The sequence below is a fragment of the Tachyglossus aculeatus genome, chromosome 26 (assembly GCF_015852505.1).
Source record: "Tachyglossus aculeatus isolate mTacAcu1 chromosome 26, mTacAcu1.pri, whole genome shotgun sequence".
In the NCBI taxonomy this organism is placed as follows: domain Eukaryota; kingdom Metazoa; phylum Chordata; class Mammalia; order Monotremata; family Tachyglossidae; genus Tachyglossus; species Tachyglossus aculeatus.
This window is the reverse complement of record NC_052091.1, coordinates 17,507,545-17,533,596: the sequence shown is the minus strand read 5'-3', so window position 1 is coordinate 17,533,596 and position 26,052 is coordinate 17,507,545. Positions and strand designations below refer to the sequence as shown.

Genomic DNA, 26,052 nt, shown 5'->3' with positions numbered 1-26,052 from the left:
TTATTTTGTTAGTATGTTTGGTTTTGTTCCCCTTTTAGACTGTGAGCCCACTGTTGGGTAGGGACTGTCTCCCTATGTTGCCAATTTGTACTTCCCAAGCGCTTAGTCCAGTGCTCTGCACATAGTAAGCGCTCAATAAATACGATTGATGATGATGATGATTGAGCGCTTACTGTGTGCAGAGCACTGTACTAAGCGCTTGGGAAGTAAAAGTTGGTAACATATAGAGACCGTCCCTACCCAACAGCGGGCTCACAGTCTAGAAGGGGGAGACAGAGAACAAAACCAAACGTATTAACAAAATAAAATAAATAGAATAAATACGTATAAGTAAAATAGAGCGATAAATATGTACAAACATATATACAGATATACAACAAGTTGGCAACATAAAGTCTCTACTGAGTAAACGTGGCCAGGTTAATCGATGCAAGGGGCAGTCAGAGCTGGATGTTGGAGAGGGCGACAGTTTTGCTTGCTAAACGAACGTCGTTGCCACCGATTTACTAATCTCCTTTCTGTTTCCGCCAGCCTCAGTATCCGACCCCTTGCAGCAGCCCTCGGAAGAGCAGAATAAGTCCCTCGAAAAACCCAAACAGAAAAAGAATCGCTGTTTCATGTGCAGGAAGAAAGTGGGGCTCACTGGTAAGAAGGCGACTCGAATGCCGCCCTGGGCTTGGATTTGAAGCCGGCGCTTAAAACCGTCAGCGGATTTGCCGGCTTCAGCGGGATCGATCCCGTGTGGTAAAAGATTAAAATGGGCTGGGTTTGCATCTGACGCTTCCCAAAGAGGTCTCGTGTGGGTCCCGACGCCTCTATGGTTTTATGCTAAGAATAAGCGCTTGGAACAGTGCTTTGCACACAGTAAGCGCTTAACAAATGCCATCATCATTATTATTATAATACGGAACTTTCCTTTTTTGAAGGTGTTTGGGGTGGTGTTTGGGGGGGGGGGGGGATTCCCGTTTGTTTTAAAGTGTCAACTAATTATTTGGCAAGCGAAAATGTGTTCTTGGAAGAACATGCCATGAGCATATAGGATAGAAATATTTAGTATCAATCAATCAATCATATTTATCGAGCGCTTACTATGTGCAGAGCACTGGACTAAGCGCTTGGGAAGTACAAATTGGCAACATATAGAGACAGTCCCTACCCAACATTGGGCTCACAGTCTAAAAGGGGGGGGACAGAGAACAAAACCAAACGTACTAACAAAATAAAATAAATAGAATAGATATGTACAAGTAAAATAAATAAATAGAGTAATATGTACATACATATATACATATATACATATACATATATATACGTATATATACATATATATACGTATCAAAGAACGTATCCCAAATGTTAGGCCTGGCTTTATTTTTTCAAGACACTGGAATGTCATATTCCACAAGGCACCGTCACTGAAGTATGAGCGATGGTATGGATTTGGGCTGTGTTTTGATTTATTGTTAATGTTGTCTGATGGTATTGGTCAAGTGCTCATTATGTGCCGGCCACTGTACTAAGCACTGGGGTAGATGTAAGTTTGTCAGGTTTGACACCGTCCCTGTCCCCCGCGTAGGGCTCATAGTCCCATTGAAGAGATAACTGAGGCTCAGAGGAGTGAAGCGGTTTGCCCGAGGGCACACGACGGACAAACGGCGGAGCCGGGATTGGCAGCCAAGCCTTGGATCCGTCCCTTGGTCACACCGCTTCTTGCGAGTAACTGTAGTCGACTCTGCCGTGGAGCTTGGGTGACACCCCTGCTGAAATACTGGGGTTCGTCCTGGCTTTTTGGTCCTCAGGAAGCCCTCCATCCTATATATCGGACTTGATTCAGTGGCATGGCTGCTTTGAAGGGAAGCCTGGTGCGATTTTGTCTGGTTTTGTTCAGGTGGAACAGCACTCTGACCTCCGCCTCGCTGCCCATTCCCGGGCATCGGCAGTATTTGCTGATCGCCCCTCCCACGGCGCTCATCAAGAAGCCGGGAAAAGATGCAGACCGGTCCAGGCGCCGTGGCTTTATAGTCAGCTCTTAGGGCAGGAGGTTGGAAATAGCAGGGACGTTGTGGAGGCCCGAGAGTCAGAAGGTCAGGGATTCCAATCCTGGCTCCGCCACTGGTCTGCTGTGCGGCCTTGGGCAAGTCGCCTCGCTTCTCTGGGCCTCGGTCCCCTCATCTGTAAAATGGGGATTGAGACTCCGAGCCCGCCGTGGGACAGGGACCGTGTCCAACCCGATTTGCTCAGTACAGTCCTGGACATGTTTTCAGTCATTCAGTTGAGCGCTTACTATGTGCAGAGCACTGTACTAAGGCACTATAAATACTATTATTTGATATTATTATCAATATTATTATGATATTTAATACTAATTATGATAGTATTATTATGATATTTACCCTCATCAGACTTTGGGACCATGAGCGCTCAATAAATACGATTGATTGATCCCCATTGGGAGTGTGGAGTAGTGACTCTTGCCTAGACCTTTTAATCAGGCGTGTCATCAGAGGACTAGATTTTTGATTTGAAAATGCATCTGTTCATCCAACTTTTCCATTTTTCCCCATCAGTGTGGGTGCTCGGCAATATAAACCCGGATTGAGTAGAGCCAAGCCCTTCACACCTCTTGTCAATTTGGATCAAGTTCTCAGTGTAGAGTAGAGGTCACGGGTTCTAATCCCGGCCCTGCCACTTATCAGCTGTGTGACTTTGGGCAAGTCACTTCTCTGTGCCTCAGTTCCCCTCATCTGGAAAATGGGACTGTGAGCCCCGTGTGGGACAACCTGATTACCTTGTGTCCCTCCCAGTGTTTAGAACAGTGCCTGGCACATAGTAAGCGCTTAACAAATACCAACATTATCATTATAACGGAGAAGAGCTTTACGTGATCACCGAGAAGCGACGTGGCCTAGTGGATAGAGCAGGGGCCCGGAAGTCGGAGGGACCTGGGTTCTAATCCCGGCTGTGCCACTTTCATTGAGTCGTATTTATCGAGCGCTTACTGTGTGCGAAGCACTGTCCTAAGCGCTTGGGAGAGGACAACAGACTCGTTTCTGCCCGTGACGAGCTCCCTTGTCTGCTGCGTGACCTTGGCCAACTCACCTAACTTCTTTGGGCCCCAGTTCCCTCATCTGCAAAATGGGGGTTAAGACCGGGAGCCCGATGCGGGACAGGGACCGCGTTTAATACAGTGCCCGGCTTATAATAAGGTCTCAACAAATACCATAAAGAAATAAAAACTCCTCAGTAGTCGGAGGACGAGGAGAAGTGCTAAGAGTTTACGGAGTGCGGAGCACTCAATAATAATAATGACGACGGCATTTGTTAAGCGCTTACTATGTGCAGAGCGCTGTTTTAAGCGCCGGGGGGGATACAAGGTGATGAGGTTGTCCCACGTGGGGCTCTCGGTCTTCATTTGACAGATGAAGTGAAGCGACTTTCCCAAGTCACTGGGATTTGAACCCATGGCCACTGACTCCCAAACCCGGGCTCTTCCCACTGAGCCACGCTGCTTCACTTGGGAGAGAACGTATCGGTGGCAAATTGACGGGATCCTTCCCCCTTTCCGGGGCATTTTCCAAACGAAGACACCGAGTTTTGGGGAGAGGAAAATGGGGGTTGAATGTTATTTTGGGGCCCTCGCCCTCTCCAGGGCCCGTCGGCAGCGAGCGGCGGGTGGTTTTTCGCTCCCTTCTCGACTGCGAGCCCGCTGTCGGGTCGGGACCGTCTCTACATGGTGCCAACTTGGACTTCCCAAGCGCTTAGCACAGTGCTCTGAACACAATAGGCGTTCAATAAATGCGATTTAACGGACGAGGAATAACAGGCGGCTCCTTCTCCCCTCAGGGTTCGAATGCCGATGCGGCAACGTCTTCTGCGGAGTGCACCGTTACTCGGACGTTCACAACTGCTCGTACAATTACAAAGCCGACGCCGCCGAGAAGATCAGAAAAGAAAACCCGGTAGTTGTGGGAGAAAAGATCCAGAAGATTTGAACTCCCCCCACCCCCGTCCTGCTGGAATACATTATCCCTTGACCATCTGCAAACTAAATTGACTTGAGCTTTTTTTTTCTTCCTAGTCATTGGGAATGTAGAGCAGTGTATCTTGCCTAGACCTTTTTAATCATGCATGTCATCTGAAGACTTAGATTTTTTTTTTTCTCGTTTGTTTTTGGTTTGGAAAATGACTCAACACTTACTCCCATTGCAGTTTCTGTGGCTGAAAAGACCTAAGTAAATTTTCAAGTATTATCCTTTGGAGATCATTTTAATTTTAGTTGAGTGCAGAGGGCTTTTATAACCACCATGGAGAAATATTGGAGGGCTGAGCTTTTCCAGTATTAAACATGCATGCGTTAACCTTGCAGTTTAGTTTTCTCGTGTATATAGCTTTTCTCTGCAGCAGCAGCAGCAGCACGATTTCTCTTTTGATAATGCCCTTTCTGACACAACTAGTTATCGGTAACTGAATGTATTTTAATCATTACGGCTGCTTCTGTTTTCCATTAACAAAGGTTCTACATACGTTAGCATATTCGCTTCTTTGCACCCATTACCTATTTATGTATGAATCATTTGTAATGAGAGAGTGTGTGCTGGTAAGACTCTACGTTTGTGTGGTTTTTAAAATTCGTTTTTGGTTTTTTTTTTTCCTCGAGTGAGGGAGGGCAGGTTTTAACGCACTTCACTGCTGACCGCGGGTTTCGTTGGGATTCCATTCATCAGTCTGTCTGTTCACAAATATGAAGAATGAGCTGAGGTAACTGTGCTGTATTTATGTTTATCCACGGTCTTAACTTTGATTAAATAAAATTAAAAAAAAAAAAACCCACAACACCCCGTCTCCGTAGTTCAGCCGCTCTCTTCATCGCGCCGCTCTCTTTCTAGATCGTTCGGTGAGCTCTTACTGTAAGCAGGGCTCCGGAGTCAGCTTTTGGGAGAGTTTAATAGCGATAATGGTATTTGTTAATCAATTGTATTTATTGAGCACTTACTGTGTGCAGAGCACTGTAGTAAGCGCTTGGGAAGCACAAGTTGGCAACATATAGAGACGGGCCCTACCCAACAGTGGGCTCACAGTTAAGCGCTTAACTATGTGGCGGGAACTGTACTAAGCGCTTGGGTGGATACAAGCGGCATGGCTCAGTGGAAAGAGCCTGGGCCTCAGTTCCCTCATCTGGAAAATGGGGATTGAGACTGTGAGCTCCCTGTGGGACAACCTGATCACCTTGTAACCTCCCCAGCGTTTAGAACAGTGCTTGGCACATAGTAAGCGCTTAATAAATGCTATCCTTATTATTATGATGATGATGAACCTCGGCGGGCAGGCGGGCGCCCCCTGCAGGCTGAGACAGTCTTGCCGCTTGGCGCTCGGCCGGCGGAGGGGGGCGGGCGCGGACCAATCAGCAGGTGGCGGGCTTCGGAGACAGAAGCTCATTGGCTGAGCGTGAGGGGGACGAGCGGAGGCGCGAGATCCCATTGGCTGAGTAGGAGAGGGCTGGGCCGAGGAGAACGCCCCATTGGCTGGAAGAGGTAGAGGGCAGGGAGGGGGGCAAGATCCCCATTGGCTGGAGCGGGCCGAGGACCTAGAGCCCCATTGGTTGGAAGTGGTAGAGGGGCGGGAAGGAAGAGCGAGAACCTCATTGGCTGGAGAGGGTTGGGAAGCGAAAACGTGATTGCCTGGAGCGGCAGAGGAGCGAGCGCTCCATTGGTTGGGGCGGTAAAGGGACGGGAGGGGGAGTGAGAACCTCATTGGCTGGGGCCGGTTGGGGAGCTGGAGTCCCATAGGCTCGGAACGGTAAAGGGGCAGGAAGGGGAGCGAGAACCTCATTGGTTGGGGCGGGTTGGGGAGCGAGAGCCCCATTGGCTGGGAGCGGTAAAGGGGCGGAAGGGGGAGCGAGAACCTCATTGGATGGGGCACGTTCGGGTAGCGAGAACTTCATTGGCTGGGGCGGGTTGGGGAGCGAGAGTCCCATTGGCTGGGAGTAATAAAGGGGCGGGAGGGGGAGTGAGAACTCATTGGCTGAGGCGGGCCCAGGAGCGAGAGTCCCATTGGTTGGGAGTGGTAAAGGGGCAGGAAGGGGAGAGAGAACCTCATTGGTTAGGGCGGGCCCAGGAGCGAGAGTCCCATTGGCTGGGAGTGGTAAAGGGAAAATAAGGGGAGAGAGAACCTCATTGGCTGGAGCTGGTCGGGGAGCGAGAACCTCATTGGCTGGGGCGGGTCGGGGAGCGAGAGCCCTATTGGCTGGGAGCGGTAAAAGGGGCGGGAAGGGGAGCGAGGATCCCATTGGCTGGAGCGGGTCGGGAAGCGAGAATCCCATTGGCTGGGGCGGGCCGAGGAGCGAGAGCCCTATTGGCTGGGAGCGGTAAAAGGGGCGGGAAGGGGAGCGAGGATCCCATTGGCTGGAGCGGGTTGGAGAGCGAGAAGCTCATTGGCTGGGGCGTGTCGGGCAGAGGGGTGTATCCACGTGTCCGGAGCTCGCCTTTCTTGCACTCGCCAAGTCGGCGGCCGTGGTCGCCATGGCCTTCATCCCGGTGGCCCCCAGCTCCGACTTCCCCATCCAGAACCTGCCCTACGGGGTCTTCTCCAGCCCGGACAGCGTGAGTCCACCCGGACTATCATCACCATCCAAATAATAATGTTATTTCTTGAGCGCTTACTACGTGCCAAGCACTGTTCTAGGCGCCGGGGGAGATGCAAGGTGATCAGGTGGTCCCATCCCCCCCCCCGCCTTACTTCCTTCCCCTCCCCACACCACCTGTAGATAGCAATCAATCAACCAGTCGTATTTATTGAGCGCTTACTGTGTGCAGAGCACTGTACTAGGCGCTTAATCAGGGAAGGCCTCTTGGTGGAGATGGGCCTTCAGTAAGCCCTCCTTTCCTCTTCTTCCTCCTCCTCCTCTTCCACTCCCTTGGGAAGTACAATCCCAGACGCTTAGTACAGTGCCCTGCACGTAGCAAGCACTCAATAAATACCCCGATGAAGGAGTCTGGGATCGGACGCATCGGGAATGAGTGGGAGAGAAGCAGCGTGGCTCAGCGTAAAGAGCACAGGCTTTGGAGTCGTGGGTTCGAATCCCGGCTCCGCCAGTTGTCAGCTGTGTGGCTTTGGGCAAGTCACTTCACTTCTCTGCGCCTCAGTTCCCTCATCTGGAAAATGGGGGTGAAGATTGTGAGCCCCGCCGTGGGACAACCTGATCACCTTGTAACCTCCCCAGCGCTTAGAACAGTGCTTGGCACATAGTGAGCGCTTAATAAATGCCATCATTATTATGGGCAAACTGGGATCAAGAAAAGTGGTGAAGAGGAACTGGTTTTCCTAAAGAAAAAAAGAAGTATTAGCCCAGGACCTCCCTGCTTATCTTCCCCTTTCCACCGTCTGTGCTCTGGATTCTCTCCAAACTCTCTAGAGGCTTCATTATTCATTCAATCGTATTTAGTGAATTCCCAATTCCTCCACCTTCCTCAATATTCCTTAGTACAGCGCTTAGTACAGTGCTCTGCTTACGGTAAGCACTCAATGAATACGATTGAATGAATATTCCTGAGGACTTAGAAAGAAATCCTCAACTCTTCCGCTGTTGCTTTCCTCCTCTCAGAGCGTGGTTCATTCATCAATCAATCAATCAATCGTACTTATTGAGCGCTTACTGTGTGCAGAGCACTGTACTAAGCGCTTGGGAAGTCCAAGTTGGCAACATCTAGAGAAGGTCCCTACCCAACAGTGGGCTCACAGTCTTCAGGTGTTCCTCTTCCCCTCAGACTGGAAATCTCGAGAGAGACTCCTTCTGTTTTTGATCTGATTCCCTTGTGGAACTTAGTACACATTAAAAACTTAACCTCGTAACTCGCAGGGAATAATAATAATAATGATGGCATTTTATTAAGCGCTTACTGTGTGCAAAGCACTGTTCTCAGCGCTGGGGAGGTTACAAGGTGATCAGGTTGTCCCACGGGGGGCTCCCAGTCTCCATCCCCATTTTCCAGATGAGGGAACTGAGGCCCAGAGAAGTGAAGTCACACAGCTGACAATTGGTGGAGCCAGGATTTGAACCCATGACCTCCGACTCCAAAGCCCGGGCTCTTTCCCACTGAGCCACGCTGCTTCTCTGCTACTAATACTGTTGTATCGTACTCTCCCAAGTGCTTAGTACAGTGCTCTGCACATAGTGAGTGCTCAATCAATACTACTGTGTCGGGGAAGCAACGTGGCTTAGTGGCAAGAGCACAGGCTTGGGAGTTAGAGGTTGTGGGTTCTAATCCCGGCCCCACCACTTCTCAGCTGTGTGACTTTGGGCAAGTTGCTTCACTTCTCTGGGCCTCAGTTACCTCATCTGTAAAAGGGGGATTAAGACTGTGAGCCCCCCGTGGGACAACCTGATTACCTTGTATCCACCCCAGCGCTTTGAACAGTGCCTGGCACATAGTAAGTGCTTAACAAATACCGTCATTATTATTATTACTGATTGGTTGATTAACAAATACAATTATTCTTATCAGGAACTCCAGTAACCATTGTTGCGGGCTTTGAGGGGGGACATCAAAGGGAAGTGTATGAGACCAGTGACCTCAAAACAGAGAGCCCGGGCTTTGGAGTCAGAGGTCGTGGGTTCAAATTCAGGCTCCGCCACTTGTCATTCATTCAATCGTATTTATTGAGCACTTACTGTGTGCTGAGCACTGTACTAAGCGCTTGGGAAGTACAAGTCGGCAACACATAGAGAGCTGTGTGACTTTGGGCAAGTCACTCCACTTCTCCGGGCCTCAGTTCCCTCATCTGGAAAATGGGCATTAAGACTGGGAGCCCCCTTGGGACAACCTGCTCACCTTGTAACCTCCCCAGTGCTTTGCACATAGTAAGTGCTTAATAAATGCCATTATTATTATTAATAAACCAAAGCAGGCTTGGCCTTGGATTTCTGTGCTCTGCACACAGTAAGCGCTCAATAAATACGATTGATTGAATGAATGAAGGGGTTGGCTGGGAGGCTATGTGCAGAAATTCATTCATTCGTTCATATTGAGCACTTAGTGTGGGCAGAACACTGTACTAAGTGCTTGGAAAGTTCAGTTCAGCAGCCAATGGAGACAATCCCTGCCCACAGCAGAGACAAATAAACAGGCATCAGTAGCACAGTGTGGCTCAGTGGAAAGAGCCCGGGCTTTGGAGTCAGAGATCATGGGTTCAAATCCTGGCCCCGCCAACTGTCAGCTGTGTGACTTTGGGCAAGTCATTTCACTTCTCTGTGCCTCAGTTCCCTCATCTGTAAAATGGGGATTAAAACTGTGAGGCCCACTGTGGGACAACCTGATCACCTTGTAACCTCCCCAGCGCTTAGAACAGTGCTTTGCACATAGTAAGCGCTTAATAAATGCCATTATTATTATTATTATCAATATAAATAAATAGAATTATAGATCTATCCACATCAACTTAGCAGCTGAGCTCGGGGCCGAACTCGAATCAGTCAATCAGTCGTATTTATTGAGTGCTTACTGTGTGCAGAGCACTGTACTAAGCGCTTGGGAAGTACAAGTCGGCAATACATAGAGACGGTCCCTACCCAACAGCGGGCTCACAGTCTAGAAAGGGGAGACAGAGAACAAAACCAAACATACTAACAAAATAAAATAAATAGAATAGATATGTACAAGTGATACCTCCAAGCAAGAAGTCCCTGGGTTGGGGGAATAAACAAATAAAATGGATTCTAGAGACGGTTGCCCTTTTCCTGTTCCGGCTTCACGGCTCCCTTCCCCCTCTTCCACATCTCCCTCCCGATTCCTTGCCCCATACAAGAAAATCAGGGACTTGGCTGGGGTGGGCCGCTAGCATTTGCAGCGTGGGCTTGGGAGTTAGAGGTCATGGGTTCGAATCCTGGCCCCGCCGTTCGCCAGCTGGGTGACTTTGGGCAAGTCGCTTCACTTCTCTGGGCCTCAGTTCCCTCATCTGGAAAATGGGGATGAAGACTGCGAGCCCCAGGTGGGACAACCTGATTACCTTGTGTCTCCCCCCCCCCAGCTCTTTGAACAGTGCTTGGCACGTAGTAAGCGCTTAACAAAGGCCAAAATTATTAGTAGTAGAAAGTGCCCCTGACTCTAGTGGAATTCACAAAACCATCGTGCTCCTTTCAAAGGGCATTTATATGTTGCCAACTTGTACTTCCCAAGCGCTTAGTACAGTGCTTTGCATACAGTAAGCGCTCAATAAATACGATTGATTGATCTCGGTGGTAAAGTTAATCAGCAACATCATCAGGACTTTGCCCCCCTTCTAGACTGTGAGCCCGCTGTTGGGTCGGGACCATCTCTATATGTTGCCAGCTTGGACTTCCCAAGCGCTTAGTCCAGTGCTCTGCACACAGTAAGCGCTCAATAAATACGATTGATTGATTGATTTATACTGGTCCCCTCCTGGGTTCAGGGTTTCCCGTTGGCTTGGCTCAGTAGTGGGATTTCTCAATACCAAAGACATCAAAGACCCCTCACCACCAACCAGGGTGTTGAAGCATAACAGGGATCATTTCTAAATCCAACAGATACACAGACAGTGTTTCAGCTCCGCATTTTTGTTAGCCCTGGCCAGCAGATTGAGTCGCTTCCAGAGCCAGGAAATTTCCTAACTGAGCTCCCTCCTCCCTCACCTCCTTTCTGTCCTTCTCCGGCCCAGCCCGCACCCTCCGCTCCTCTGCCGCCGCTCACCTCCTCACCGTGCCTCGTTCTCCCCCATCCCGCCGTCGACCCCCGGCCCACGTCCTCCCCCTGGCCCGGAATTCCCTCTTTCCAAACATCCGCCAAGCTAGCTCTCTTCCTCCCTTCAAATCCCTCCTGAGAGCTCACCTCCTCCAGGAGGCCTTCCCAGACTGAGCCCCCCTTTTCCTCTCCTCCTCCCCATCCCCCCTCGCCCTTCCTCCTTCTCCTCCCCACAGCGCTTGTATATAGTTGTACACTCTATTTATTTTACTTGTACATATTTACTACTCAATATATTTTATTAATGATGTGCAGATAGCTATAATTCTATAGCCAAAGCCCGGGCTCTTTCCACTGAGCCACGCTGTTATGGTCCTTGGGGTTGGAAGGTTGATTTCATTCATTCAGTGGTATTTATTGAACGCTTACGGTGTGCAGAGCACTGTATTAAGCGATTGGGAGAGTAGAAGTCAGCAATAAACAGTCACATTCCCTGCCCACAGAGGGTTTACAGTCGAGAGTGGATGAAGACAGGTATCAATACCAATAAAGAAAATTACAGATAGGTAACAATAATAATAATAATAATAATAATAATAATAATAATGACATTTATTAAGCGCTTACTATGTGCCAAGCACTGTTCTAAGCGCTGAAGTGCTGTGGGGCTGGGAGCGGGGAAAAGCAAAGGGAACAAGTCAGGATGACATAGAGGTAGTGGAAGATGAGGAAGACGTTGAGAAGCACCGTGGTTTAGTGGAAAGAGCCCGGGCTTGGGAGTCAGAGGTCGTGGGTTCTAATCCCGGCTCCGCCACTTACCAGTGGTGTGGCTTTGGGCAAGTCACTTCACTTCTCTGTGCCTCAGTTACCTCAACTGTAAAATGGAGGATTTAGACTGTGAGCCCCATGTGGGACAACCTGATTACCTTGTATCTACCCCAGCGCTTAGAACAGTACTTGGCACATAGTAAACGCTTAACAAATCCCATTATTATTATTATCATTATTATTATTATTATTATTAAAAGTGGGTCTTAAGACCCATTCCCAAGCTTCTAAAGAATAATAATAATAATAATTGTGGAATTTATGTGCCAAGCACTGTATTAAGCAGTGGGGTCAATATAAGCAAAGCTTGTTAGGCACAGTCCCTGTCCCACATGAGGCTCACAGTCTTAATCCCTATTTTACAGATGAGGTAACTGAGGCCCGGAGAAGTGAAACGACTTGCCCAAGGTCACACAGCAGACAAGTGTGAGAAGCAGCGTGGCATAATGGGTAGATCCCGGGTCTGGGAATCAGAAGGTCGTGGGTTCTAATCCCGACCCCGCCACGTGTCTGCTGTGTGACCCTGGGCAAGTCACTTCACTGGGCCTCTGTCACCTCACCTGTAAAATGGGGATGGAGACTGTGAGCCCCACAAGGGACAGGGACTGTGTCCAACCCGATTAGCTTGTTTAATCAATCAATCAATCAGTCATATTTATTGAGCGCTTACTGTGTGCAGAGCACTGTACTAAGCGCTTGGGAAGTACAAGTTGGCAACATATAGAGATGTTTACAGTACGGTGCCTGCCACATAGTAAGCACTTAAGAAGCAGCGTGGCTCAATGGAAAGAGCGTGGGCTTTGGAGTCAGAGGTCATGGGTTCAAATCCCGGCTCCACCAGTTGTCAGCTGTGTGACTTTGGACAAGTCACTTAACTTCTCTGGGCCTCAGTGACCTCAACTGTAAAATGAGGATAAAGACTGTGAGCCCCACGTGGGACAACCTGATCACCTTGTAACCTCCCCAGCACTTAGAACAGTGCTTTGCACATAGTAAGTGCTTAATAAATGCTATTATTATTATTATTATTAAGTACCACAGTTATTATTATCAAGTGACGGAGGCGGGATTAGAACCCGTGACGTTCTGACTCCGGGGCCTGAGCTCCGCCTACTAGATGGAGTGCTTCTCTGTAAGGGCTGTGGGAAGGCTCCGGTGGAGAAGCGTCTTCCTCGGGAGGAATCGGTCCAGGCTGGGATCCCTCCACAACCCCCCGATGGAGTTGGGTCGGTCACCCCGTGCTCCCTCTGCGGAACAGCGAGCTCGGAGCGGGCAAAGATCAGGGTCTAAGAAAATATTTGTGGAATTTGCAAAGGGGGGAAAAGAAAACAAACTGTTTACAGGAGAACTCTGTGTGCCTAACTAGTCTGGAGCGTGGGGGAGGCCAGGCCAGAGTCCGGCTGAGCCCAGCCTGAAGCTCAACCGCACGGCCAACTCGCCCTCCTACCTCACCTCGCTACTCTCAATCAATCAATCAATCGTATTTATTGAGCGCTTACTGTGTGCAGAGCACTGTACTAAGCTCTTGGGAAGTACAAGTTGGCAACAGATAGAGACCCAACAGCGGGCTCACAGTCTAGAAGCGGGGAGACAGAGAACAAAACCAAACAGATTAACCAAATAAAATAAATAGAATAGTTATGTACAAGTAAAATAAATAAATTAATAATAATAATAATGGCATTTATTAAGCGCTTACTATGTGCAAAGCACTGTTCTAAGCGCTGGGGAGATTACAAGATCAGGTTGTCCCACGGCAGGCTCACAGTCTTCATCCCCATTTTTACAGATGAGGGAACTAAGGCCCGGAGAAGTTAAGTGACTTGCCCAAAGTCACACAGCTGACAATTGGCAGAGCTGGGATTTGAACCCATGACCTCTGACTCCAAAGCCCATGCTCTTCTCCACTGAGCCCCGCTGCTTCTCTGTAGAGTAATAAATAGAGTAATAAATATGTACAAACATATGTACATATATACAGGTGCTGTGGGGAAGGGAAGGAGGTCAGACGGGGGAATGGAGAGGGGGAGGAGGGGGAAAGGAAGGAGGGGGCTCAGTCTGGGAAGGCCTCCTGGAGGAGGTGAGCTCTCAGTAGGGCCTTGAAGGGAGGAAGAGAGCGAGATTGGCGGATGGGCAGAGGGAGGGCATTTCAGGCCCGGGGGAGGACGTGGGCCGTGGGTCGACGGCGGGACAGGCGAGAACGAGGTACAGTGAGGAGATTAGCGGTGGAGGAGCGGAGGTTGCGGGCTGGGCAGTAGAAGGAGAGAAGGGAGGTGAGGGAGGAGGGGGCGAGGGGATGGACAGCCTTGAAGCCCAGGGTGAGGAGTTTCTGCCTGATGCGCAGATTGATTGGTAGCCACTGGAGATTTTTGAGGAGGGGAGTAACATGCCCAGAGCGTTTCTGGACAAAGACAATCCGGGCAGCGGCGTGAAGTATGGATTGAAGTGGGAAGAGACACGAGGACTCTCCTACTACAACCCAGCCTGCACACTTCCCTCCTAATGTCAGCCTACTCACTGTACCTCCATCTCATCTATCTCACCGTCCTCTCACCCACATCCTACCTCTGGCCTGGAACGCCCTCCCTCCTCAAATCCGACAGTCATTGACTCTCTCCCCTTCCAAAGCCTTATTGAAGGCCCATCTCCTCCGAGAGGCCTTCCCTGATTAAGCCCTCCTTCCCTCTTCTCCCACTCTGCGTCACACTGACTCGCTCCCTATTTTCATCCCCTCACCCATCCCCACAGCACTTATTTCCATATCCGTAATTTCTTTCTTTCTATTAATGTCTGTCTCCCCCTCTAGACTGTAAGCTCGAGGGAGCAGGAAATGTCAGTCAGTCAGTCAGTCGTATTTATTGAGCTGTGTGCAGAGCACTGTACTAAGTGCTTGGGAAAGTATAGTAGAACAATAAAGTCACCTGCCCTGCCCACAACTATCTTACAGTCTAGGGGACAAGCTTACAATGTAGAGGAGTGTGTCTGTTACAGTGTTCGATAGTACTCTCCCAAGTGCTTAGAATAGCGCTCTGCAGCAGAGCACTGTACTAAGCGCTTGAGAAAGTATAATAGAACAATAAACAGTCACCTGCCCTGCCCACAATGATCTTACAGTCTAGGGGACAAGCTTACAATGTAGAGGAATGTGTCTGTTACAGTGTTCGATAGTACTCTCCCAAGTGCTTAGGATAACGCTCTGCAGCAGAGCACTGTACTAAGCGCTTGGGAAAGTATAGCAGAACAATAAGCAGTCATATTCCCTGCCCACAGCGATCTTACAGTCTAGGGGCCATGTAGAGGAATGTGTCTGTTACAGTGTTCGACAGTACTCTCCCAAGTGCTTAGGATAGCGCTCTGCACACAGTTTTTATTATTATTATCAAGTGCCTTTGAGTTGTTTCCAATTCAAAGTGACTCTTTGGTTGTATTTTCTCCAGAACGTCCCGTCTTTTGCCATCATCCGTAGGCCTTGCTAATGATTCTTCCGTTATCGTTGTTAGGGTTTCTAGCCACCTAGCTGCTGATCTGCCACTTCCACTTTTTTCCTGGACTTAGTGTCTTCCCCAGAGAATTAGTCCTCCTGATGATATGTCCAAAATATGCTCACACAAGTCGAGTCATTTGGCCTTCCAAAGACCTTGTCTTGTCTTACGCCGTCGAGTTGTTTCCAAACCATGGCGACATCATGGGCACATCTCTCCCAGAGCACCCTGCTCTCCATCTGCAATCATTCCGGTAGTGTATCCATACAGTTTGCTTGGGAAAAATACAGAAGTGGTTTACCGTTGCCTCCTTCTGCGCAGTAAACTCAAGTCCATTCATTCAATCGTATTTATTGAGCGCTTACTGTGTGCAGAGCACTATTCTAAGTGCTTGGGAAGTCCAAGTTGGCAACATATAGAGACGGTCCCTACCCAACAGTGGGCTCACAGTCTAGAAGGGGGAGACAGAGAACAAAACAAAACATATTAATAAAATAAAATAATTAGAATAAATATGTACAGATAAAATAGAGTAATAAATACGTACGAACATATATTCTTAACTCTCGACTCTCTCCCGTGCCCCTGCTGCCCAGCATGGGTGAGTTTTGACCTGTAGCGGATTGCCTTCCACTCGCTAGCCAGTGCCCAAGCTAGAAATGGAATAGGTAGGCCTCTGCTTGACTCTCCCTCCTGTAGTCGAAACTGGTAGAGGACTGGAAACTCTCCGGGTGCGACCCTGAGAGGGGTTCCAAAGACCACTTTGGCTTAATTTGCTCCGAAATCTATTTGTTTGTTTTTCGGGCAGTCCGTGGGTATTCACAAAAGCCTTCTCTAACACCACATTTCAGAAGAACCGATGCTCCTTCTATCTGTTTTTATCACTATCCAGCTTTTGGAACCAGGCATTGTCCCTGCAAACACCTTAGAATGGACAATTTGTATTTTTGTGGCATTTGTTACATCTGCCCACAGTAAGCGCTCAATAACTGAGTGACCGCCTGCTTCATGGGGTTGCAGCTGGGACATTGCTGGGCTCGGGCTTAGACTGGCAGCTCGTCGTGGGCGGGGAATGTCACTGTTTATTGTTGTATTCTACTTTCCCAAGTGCGTAGTTCAGTGTTCTGCACAGAGTAAGTACGATTGAAGGAAAGAGGTGGCTCAGGACACTTGCATTTGGTTTTCATGTGCGCTGTTTCCTGAGGCTTGCTGGGAATAAGCGCCCGCCCACTGCATCCTGGCCCTGCCCACTTCACTGCCCCCATCCACTGCACCCCATTCAATCAATCAATCGTATTTATTGAGCGCTTACTGTGTGCAGAGCACTGTACTAAGCGCTTGGGATTCCCATCCACAACTCCCCAACTTTACCCAGCCTCCCCACACCACTGGCCTCACGGCCTCCCTGCCCTGCCCTATACTTCACGCTGCTGCCCGGATCATCTTTGTGCAGAAACGCTCTGGGCATGTTACTCCCCTGCTCAAAAATCTCCAGTGGCTGCCAGTCAACCTACGCATCAGGCAAATACTCCTCACCCTGGGCTTCAAGGCTGTCCATCACCTCGCCCCCTCCTCCCTCACCTCCCTTCTGTCCTTCTCCAGCCCAGCCCGCACCCTCCGCTCCTCTGCCACTAATCTCCTCACCGTGCCTCGTTCTCGCCCGTCCCGCCGTCGACCCCCGGCCCATGTCCTCCCCCTGGCCCGGAATGCCCTCCCTCCCCACATCTGCCAAACTAGCTCTCTTCCTCCCTTCAAAGCCCTACTGAGAGCTCACCTCCTCCAGGAGGCCTTCCCACACTGAGCCCCCTCCATCCTCTCCCCCTCCCCATCCCACCCCGCCCTACCTCCTTCCCCTCCCCACAGCCCCTGTATATATGTTTGTACAGATTTATTACTCTATTTATTTTACTTTTACATATTTACTATTCTATTTATTTTATTTTGTTAATATATTTTGGTTTGTGTCCGTCTCCCCCTTCTAGACTGTGAGCCTGTTGTGGGGTAGGGACTGTCTCTATATGTTGCCAACTTGTACTTCCCAAGTGCTTAGTACAGTGCTCCGCACACAGTAAGCGCTCAATGAATACGATTGAATGAATGAATGGAAGGGCTGCGGGCGGCATATGTTAGGCTCTTACTACGGCCCAAGAAGCAACATGGGATAGAGCACGGGCCTGGGAATCAAAAGGTCATGGGTTCTAATTCCAGCTCTGCCACTTATCTGCTGTGTTGTGACCTTGGGCAAGTCACTTCACTTCTCTGTGCCTCAGCTTCCTCAACTGTAAAGCAGGGATTAATATCGTGAGCCTTTTGTGGGACCAGGACTGTGTCCAACCCAATTATCTTGTATCAACCCTAGCGCTTAGAACAGTGCCTGACACCTAGTAAGCGCTTCGCAAATACCATAATTACTATTAACTGTAAGCAGCATGGCTCATTGGAAAGAACACGGGCTTGAGAGTCAGAGGTCATGGGTTCTAATCCCGGCTCCGCCACATGTTTGCTGTGTGACCTTGGGCAAGTCACTTAAATTCTCTGAGCCTCAGTCACCTCATCTGTAAAATGGGGATTAAGACTGTGAGCCCCCCGTGGGATAACCTGATCACCTTGTATCCTCCCAGCGCTTAGAACAGTGCTTTGCACATAGTAAGCGCTTAACAAATGCCATCATTATTATTATTATATGTCAAGCACTGTTCTAAGTGCTGGGGTAGATATAAGCTTATCAGGTTGGACGCAGTCCCTGTCCCACATGGGGCTTGCAGTCCTAACCCCTGTTTTACAGATGAGGTCAGCGAAGAAGAGAAAAGAAGCAGCGTGGCTCAGTGGAAAGAGCCCGGGTTTTGGAGTCAGAGGTCATGGGTTCAAGTCCCGGCTCCACCACTTGTCAGCTGTGTGACTTTGGGTGAGTTACTTAACTTCTCTGGGCCTCAGTTCCCTCATCTGTAAAATGGGGATGAAGACCGTGAGCCCCCCGTGGGACGACCTCATCGCCTTGTAGCCTCCCCAGCGCTTAGAACAGTGCTTTGCACATAGTATCATCATCATCATCAATCGTATTTATTGAGCGCTTACTGTGTGCAGAGCACTGTACTAAGCGCTTGGGAAGTACAAGTTGGCAACATATAGAGACAGTCCCTACCCAACAGTGCTTAGAACAGTGCTTTGCACATAGTAAGCGCTCAATAAATGCCATTATTATTATTATAACAGTGGGCTCACAGTCTAAAAGGGGGAGACAGAGAACAAAACCAAACATAGTAACAAAATACAAGTAAGCGCTTAATAAATGCTATCATTATATGGAGAAGTGAAGCGACTTGCCCAAGGCCACCTAGCAGGCGGAGAAGCGAAGAGATCACCTTCCTCTTAAGAAGTGATGGATTTTAAGATGGGCGGGTGGTCCTGTCAGCGGGGTCATCCGTGGGATGGGGATTTTCCCAAAGGCTAGGCTTCATCGCCTCTCTCGGGATGGCTCCTGAAGAGTTTCCAGTCTTCTACCAGTCTCGGCTCCGGGAGGGAGAGTCAAGCAGAGGCTTACCCATTCCATTCCTAGCTTGGGCAGTGACTAGCGAGTGGAAGGCATCTACTACAAGTCAAAACTCAATCATGCTGGGCAGCAGCGGCAGGGGAGAGAGTCGAGGGCGGAGACTCGAGTCGACTGCGCGGAAGGAGGCGATGGTAGACCACATCCGGATTTTTCCCAAGAAAACTCTATGGATCCACTATGGGAACGATTGCAGACGGAGAGCGGGGCGTTCTGGGAGAGATGCGTCCGTGGCGTCGCTACGGGTCAGAAACGAGTCGGCGGCATAAGACGAGGCTTTGAACTGATAGCTCACCTCCTCCAGGAGGCCTTCCCAGACTGAGCCCCCTCCTTCCTCTCCCCCTCCTCCCCCTCTCCACCCCCCCGCCTTACCTCCTTCCCTTCCCCACAGCACCTGTATATGTGTGTATATGTTTGTACAGATTTATTACTCTATTTTACTTGTACATATCTATTCTATTTAATAATAAGAATAATAATAATGGCATTTATTAAGTGCTTACTATGTGCAAGGCACTGTTCTAAGCACTGGGGAGGTTACAAGGTGATGGGGTTGTCCCACAGGGGGCTCACAGTCTTAATCCCCATTTTACAGATGGGGTAACTGAGGCCCAGAGAAGTGAAGTGACTTGCCCGAAGTCACACAGCTGACAATTGGCAGAGCAGGGATTTGAACCCATGACCTCTGACTCCAAAGCCCATGCTCTTTTCCCTGAGCCACGCTGCTTCTCTATTTATTTATTTTATTTATATTTATGCATATATTTATATTTCATTTTTTATTTTATTTTATTATTTATATTTATACTATTTTATATTATATATTATCAATATATTATATATTATATTATATATTATATTATTTATTGTATTATTATATTATTTATATATTTATATTTTATTTACATATATATTTATATTTATTTATGTTATTTTGTTAATATGTTTTGTTCTCTGTCTCCCCCTTCTAGACTGTGAGCCCGCTGTTCGGTAGGGACTGTCTCTATATGTTGCCAACTTGTACTTCCCAAGCACTTAGTACAGTGCTCTGCACACAGTAAGCGCTCAATAAATACGATTGATTGATTGATTGAACGGGAGAATGTTGGGAGTAAATCACATCTTTGGCTTCCCTTTTCCCAGCCAAGGCGGAGGATCGGCGTGGCCATTGGGAACCAGATCTTGGATCTCAGCGTGATCAAGGACCTGTTTAACGGGCCAGCCCTGTCCAAACACCAGGATGTCTTTGAGCAGGTAAGAGACGAGCGTCCATGAGGCGGTTGCTTGTCTCGGATCCGATTTTCACGGTACTGTGGTTCTTTGCAGACGATCCAGAGATAGTACCCATCTATTTCAATGTCCTTGAAATAGAAATAATTAGTAATATTCATTCAATCGTATTTATTGAGTGCTTACTGTGTGCAGAGCACTGTACTTGGGAAGTACAAGTCGGCAGCATATAGAGATGGTCCCTACCCTCTCTACCCAATAAGGGACTCACAGTCTAGAAGGGGGAGACAGACAACAAAACAAAACATGTAGCCAGGTGTCAAAATCAGTAAATTACTAATTAGTCATTAGTAAATTACTAATAGTCATAGAAATGTCCTTGAAACAAACTCCAGGGGTTGCCCGTCCACCTCTGCATCCAAAAAAAACTCCTCACCATTGGCTTTAAAGAGTACAATGCAACAGAATTAAGTCACGTTCCCTTCCCACAACGAGCTGACATGTCTAGAGGGGGAAGGCAGACATTCATAGGAATAAATTAGTAATTTATAATATATCATTTAAAGATATGCCGGGAACGCGTCTGCTAATTCTGCTGGATTGTACTTTCCCACACGTTTAGTGCAGTGATTTGAACTTAAGTGCTCAATAAATACCACTGATTGATGTGACCATAAATACATTAGAAGTAGCATGGTCTTCTTCTAGACTGTGAGCCCACTGTTGGGTAGGGACCGTCTCTATATGTTGCCAACTTGTACTTCCCAAGCGCTTGGTACAGTGCTCTGCACACAGTAAGTGCTCAATAAATAGATTGAATGAATGAATAGGAATAAATTAGTAATTTATAATATATAATTTAAAGATATGCAGGGAACGCGTCTGCTAATTCTGCTGGATTGTACTTTCCCACACGCTTAGTGCAGTGATTTGAACTTAGTAAGTGCTCAATAAATACCATTGATTGATGTGAACATAAATACATTAGAAGTAGCATGGTCTTCTTCTAGACTGTGAGCCCACTGTTGGGTAGGGACCGTCTCTATATGTTGCCAACTTCTACTTCCCAAGCGCTTAGTACAGTGCTCTGCACACAGTAGACGCTCGATTGAATGACTGACTAGAGCCCAGGCCAGACAAGTGTCTGCTGTGTGACCTCGGGCAAGTCGCTTCACTTCTCTGGGTCGCAGTTACCTTATCTGTCAAATGGGGATTAAGACTGTGAGCCCCACGTGGGACGTGGACTGTGTCTAACCTAATTACCTTGTTCTCCCTCAGCGCTTAAAACAGTGCCTGGCACATAGTAAGCGCTTAAACAGCGTTTAAAAGAAAAACAGTGCCATTGGGTTGTGGAGGGGGTGAATAGCAAATCAATCAATCAATCAATCAATCAATTGTATTTATTGAGCGCTTACTATGTGCAGAGCACTGTACTAAGCGCTTGGGAAGTACAAATTGGCAAATGTCCAAAGAACACAGATCCAAGTGCATAGATGAGGCAGAAGGGAGAGCGAGCCAGGGAAGAGAGAGAGAATGATGATGATGATGGCATTTGTTAAGCACTTACTATGTGCAAAGCACTGTTCTAAGCGCTGGGGGGATACAAGGTGATCAGGTTGTCCCACATGGGGCTCACAACCTTAATCCCCATTTTACAAATGAGGTAACTGAGGCTCAGAGAAGTTAAGTGACTTGCCCAGTGTCACACAGCGGACGTGGCAAAGCCGGGATTCGAACCCATGACCTCTGACTCCAAAGCCCGTGCTCTTTCCACTGAGCCACGCTGCCTCTCTAATGAATGAGTGAATGAATTCACTCTAATGAATGAGAATGAGCAGTCTCTAGACGTGTGGGCAGGGAGGGCATCTGCTTGTTGGTGTGTTGTCTCTCCCAAGTGCTTTGTCCAGGGCTGTGCACACAGTAAACGCTCAATAAATACAATAAATACAACCGACTGCCTCTGTCTTCCTAGCCAACCCTCAACAGCTTCATGGGCCTGGGCACCGCAGCCTGGCAAGAGGCCAGACGCATCCTGCAGAGCCTCCTCTCTGCGGGCAATGCTACCCTGAGGGATAACGAAGACCTGCGCCGACGGTGAGCTGGACTCCCCCGCCGCGGGACCACGGGTTCGAGGAAGGGCATCGGGCACTCACTCTTCATACTCTCCGGGCTCCCGTCTCGGTTCAGTCGGTCAGTCGTATTTCTTGAGAGTTGTGTGCAGAGCACTGCGGTAAGCGCTGTACATCCCCACCCCCTCCGACCCACAGAACCTAAGTCCATATCTGTGATTGATTTATTTCTATTAATGTCTGTCTCCCCCTCTCTAGACCGTAAGCTCCTTGTGGGCGGGGATTGTGTCTGTTTATTGTTATATGGTACTCTCCCAAGTGATTAGTACACAGTAAGGTCCATATCTGTGATAGATTTATTTCTATTAATGTCTGTCTCCCCCTCTCTAGACCGTAAGCTCATTGTGGGCGGGGATTGTGTCTGTTTATTGTTATATGGTACTCTCCCAAGTGATTAGTACACAGTAAGGTCCATACCTCTGATTGATTTATTTCTATTAATGTCTGTCTCCCCCCTCTCTAGACCGTAAGCTCATTGTGGGAGGGGATTGTGTATGTTTATTGTTATATGGTACTCTCCCAAGTGATTAGTACACAGTAAGGTCCATATCTGTGATTGATTTATTTCTATTAATGTCTTTTTCCTCCTCTCTAGACCGTAAGCTCGTTGTGGGCAGGGATTGTGCCTGTTTATTCTTATATGGTGCTCTCCCAAGTGATTAGTACACAGTAAGGTCCATATCTGTGATATATTTATTTCTATTAATGTCTGTCTCCCCCTCTCTAGACCGTAAGCTCGTTGTGGGTGGGGATTGTGTCTGTTTATTGTTATATGGTACTCTCCCAAGTGATTAGTACACAGTAAGGTCCCTATCTGTGATTGACTGATTTCTGTTAATGTCTATCTCCCCGTCTCTAGACCAAGCTCGTTGTGGGCGGGGATTGTGTCTGTTTATTGTTATATGGTACTCTCCCAAGTGATTAGTACACAGTAAGGTCCATATCTGTGATTGATTTATTTCTATTAATGTCTGTCTCCCCCTTCTCTAGACCGTAAGCTCGCTGTGGGCGGGGATTGTGTCTGTTTATTGTTATATGATACTCTCCCAAGGGATTAGTACACAGTAAGGTCCATATCTGTGATTGATTTATTTCTATTAATGTCTGTCTCCCCCTTCTCTAGACCGTAAGCTCGCTGTGGGCGGGGATTGTGTCTGTTTATTGTTATATGATACTCTCCCAAGTGATTAGTACGCAGTAAGCGCTCAATAAATACGACTGACTGGCTGACCCACTAGTGCTTAGTACAGTGCTTTGCACACAGTAAGCACTCTGCACTGTACTGCATGCTTGGGAAGTACAAGTCGGCAACAGGTAGAGACGGTCCCTCCCCAACAACGGGCTCACAGTCTAGAAGGGGGAGACAGACCACAAAATAAAACATGGAGACAGGTGTCAAAACTGTCAGAATAAATAGAATTACAGCTATATGTACATCATTAACAAAATAGAGTAGTAAATATGTACAAATAAATACAAGCGCTGTGAGGAGGGGAACCCATGGGAAGCCAGGACCCTTTAACAATAATAATAATAATAATAGTAATTGTGGTACATGTTAAACACTGTTCTAAGTGCTGGGGTATACACCTTTCCCACATGGGGTTCAGACTCTTAATCCCCATTTTACAGAAGTGATAAATGAGGCCTAACGAAGTGAAGCGACTTGCCCAAAGTCACACAGCAGCCATGTAATAATAATAATGACAGCATTTGTTAAGCACTTACTATGTACAAAGCACTGTTCTAAGCGCTGGGGGGATACAAGGTGATCAGGCTGTCCCACGCGGGGCTCGCAGTCTTCATCCCCATTTTACAGATGAGGTAACTGAGGCTCAGAGAAGTGAAGTGACTTGCCCAAGCTCACACAGCAGGCGTGTGGCGGAGCCGGGATTCGAACCCGTGACCATATGACAGAACTGGGATTAGAACCCAGGTCCTTCTGACTCTTAGACCCCGTGCTCTATCCACTAGGCCATACTGCCTCCCCCCCTAAGAGGTCTGGGTGGTTCCCTTGGATTCGCCTCTCAGGGCTCCTTGAGTTTAGACGGGGGCGAGGACTGTTTTCCCATTTCCCGGATGAGGAAACTGGATGGATGTTTCCCCCCGGTTTGTTCCGTGAGACTTTGGAAGAAGCTCCTGGTGGCAGTTGCAGAATCTGGAGGTCACCTTCTTGAGATCAGGGATTGTGTGGAATCAGTCAATCAATCAATCATATTTATTGAGCGCTTACTGTGTGCAGAGCACTGTACTAAGCGCTTGGGAAGTCCAAGTTGGCAACATACAGAGACGGCCCCTACCCAACAGCGGGCTCACAGTCTAGAAGCAGCGTGGCTCAATGGAAAGAGCACGGACTTTGGAGTCGGAGGTCGTGGGTTCAAATGCCGGCTCCGCCACATGTCAGTTGTGTGACTTTGGACAAGTCACTTCACTTCTCTGGGCCTCAGTTACCTCATCTGTAAAATGGGGATTAAGACTGTGAGCCCCCTTGGGACCACTTGATCACCTTGTAACCTCCCCAGAGCTTAGAACAGTGCCTTGCACATAGTAAGCGCCTAATAAATGCCATTATGATTATTATTATTATTATTATTAGAAGACTCAATAAATACAAATGAATGAATGAATGGGAGAGTAACTGTTTCCACTCCGAGTGGCTGGGTGGGACTGGGGAGAAAACTTTAGCAGGTGCAGACAGGAGGTCACCGGGGCGAGCTGACGGGCTCATCGAGCTTTGCAGAGGCGATCAATAGATACCTTCGTCTGACATCGGAAGCTTTCTGTGCTTTGTGTTTCAGAGCCTTCGTGCCTCAAGCCTCCGCCACAATGCATCTTCCAGCGACCATTGGTGAGTGGCGATATCTATAATAATAATAACGATGGCATTTATGAAGCGCTTACTGTGTGCCAAGCACCGTTCTCAGCCCTGGGGAGGCTACAAGATGATCAGGTTGCCCCGCGGGGGGCTCACAGTCTTCATTCCCGTTTTACAGATGAGGAAACTGAGGCACAGAGAAGTGATATCTGCCTCCCAAACCATTGGGAAGAGCCGGGAGAGCCAGCTGGAAGCCCCTCTGTGGTGCCCTGGGCCTCCCGACCCCACAGCTGGGGCAGTGTTGTCTGTCAGTGACCCAGTCGTATTTATTGAGCGCAGCGCTGTACTAAGCACTCGGGAGAGTACAATCCAACCATACGACCGAGTTGTTGCTGAGGGTTTCTGCTCAGGAACCCCCGGGGCAGGGTGGATGTTGAAACCACCACTGGACTGGCCTTTGGCCGCTGCCGCTACTTCTTCTGTCTCTCCCTCTTATCTGTCTCGGCTCTCTAACGTCACCCTAAAGTGCCAGGGCTAATCAATCAATCAATCAATCGTATTTATTGAGCGCTTACTGTGTGCAGAGCACTGTACTAAGCGCTTGGGAAGTACAAGTCTAGGACTTCCCCTGGTGTAAGCCGGGAACGTGTCTGCTAATTCTGTTGTATTGCGATCGATCAGTCAATCAGTCGTATTTATTGAGCGCTTGCTGTGTGCAGAGCACTGTACTAAGCGCTTGGGAAGTCCAAGTTGGCAACATATAGAGACGGTCCCTGCCCAACAGTGAGCTCACACAGTACAGTACACAGGCTTAGTGGAAAGAGCACGGGCTTGGAGGTCAAAGGTCGTGGGTTCTAATCGCGGCTTATCAGCCGTGTGACGTTGGGCAAGTCGCTTATCTTCTCTGTGCCTCAGTTACCTCATCTGGAAAATGGGGATTAGGGCTGTGCGCTTCACATGGGACAACCTGATTAGCTTGTATCTACCCCAGTGCTTGGCACGTAGTAAGCGCTTAACAAATACTATTATTATCATCATAGTAAGTGCTCAATAATAATAATCATAATAATAATGATAGCATTTATTAAGCACTTACTATGTGCAAAGCACTGTTCTAAGCACTGGGGAGGTTAACAAGGTGATCAGGTTGTCCCATGGGGGGCTCACAGTCTTCATCCCCATTTTCCAGATGAGGTCACTGAGGCACAGAGAAGTTAAGTGACCAAAGTCACACAGCTGACAAGTGGTGGACCCAGGATTTGAACCCATGACCTCTGATATGTATATATGTTTGTACGTATTTATTACTCTATTTATTTATCTTGTA

At 48.3% G+C, this 26,052-nt stretch overlaps 2 protein-coding genes and 1 non-coding gene across 4 annotated transcripts in view; 2 read left to right on the top strand and 1 right to left on the bottom strand.

Moving 5' to 3' along the window:
• Positions 1-4,833, top strand: part of ZFAND6 (zinc finger AN1-type containing 6) — an 83,132-nt gene extending 78,299 nt beyond the window's left edge. For both annotated transcript variants that reach the window (XM_038767340.1, XM_038767341.1), the window contains 2 exons: positions 532-645; positions 3,844-4,833. In XM_038767340.1, coding sequence (XP_038623268.1) covers positions 532-645; positions 3,844-3,992 — 263 coding nt within the window. In that variant the 3' untranslated portion in view covers positions 3,993-4,833. The remainder of the gene's footprint in view (positions 1-531; positions 646-3,843) is intronic.
• A 1,646-nt stretch (positions 4,834-6,479) lies between these two features.
• FAH (fumarylacetoacetate hydrolase) overlaps positions 6,480-26,052 on the top strand; it is a 45,364-nt gene continuing 25,791 nt past the window's right edge. The window contains exons 1-4 of the mRNA XM_038767453.1: positions 6,480-6,599; positions 19,695-19,805; positions 21,754-21,875; positions 24,709-24,758. Coding sequence (XP_038623381.1) covers positions 6,519-6,599; positions 19,695-19,805; positions 21,754-21,875; positions 24,709-24,758 — 364 coding nt within the window. The 5' untranslated portion in view covers positions 6,480-6,518. The remainder of the gene's footprint in view (positions 6,600-19,694; positions 19,806-21,753; positions 21,876-24,708; positions 24,759-26,052) is intronic.
• Positions 15,616-15,753, bottom strand: LOC119946304. Its single transcript, XR_005456410.1, has one exon. It is a non-coding gene; the product is annotated as a small nucleolar RNA SNORA7 (small nucleolar RNA).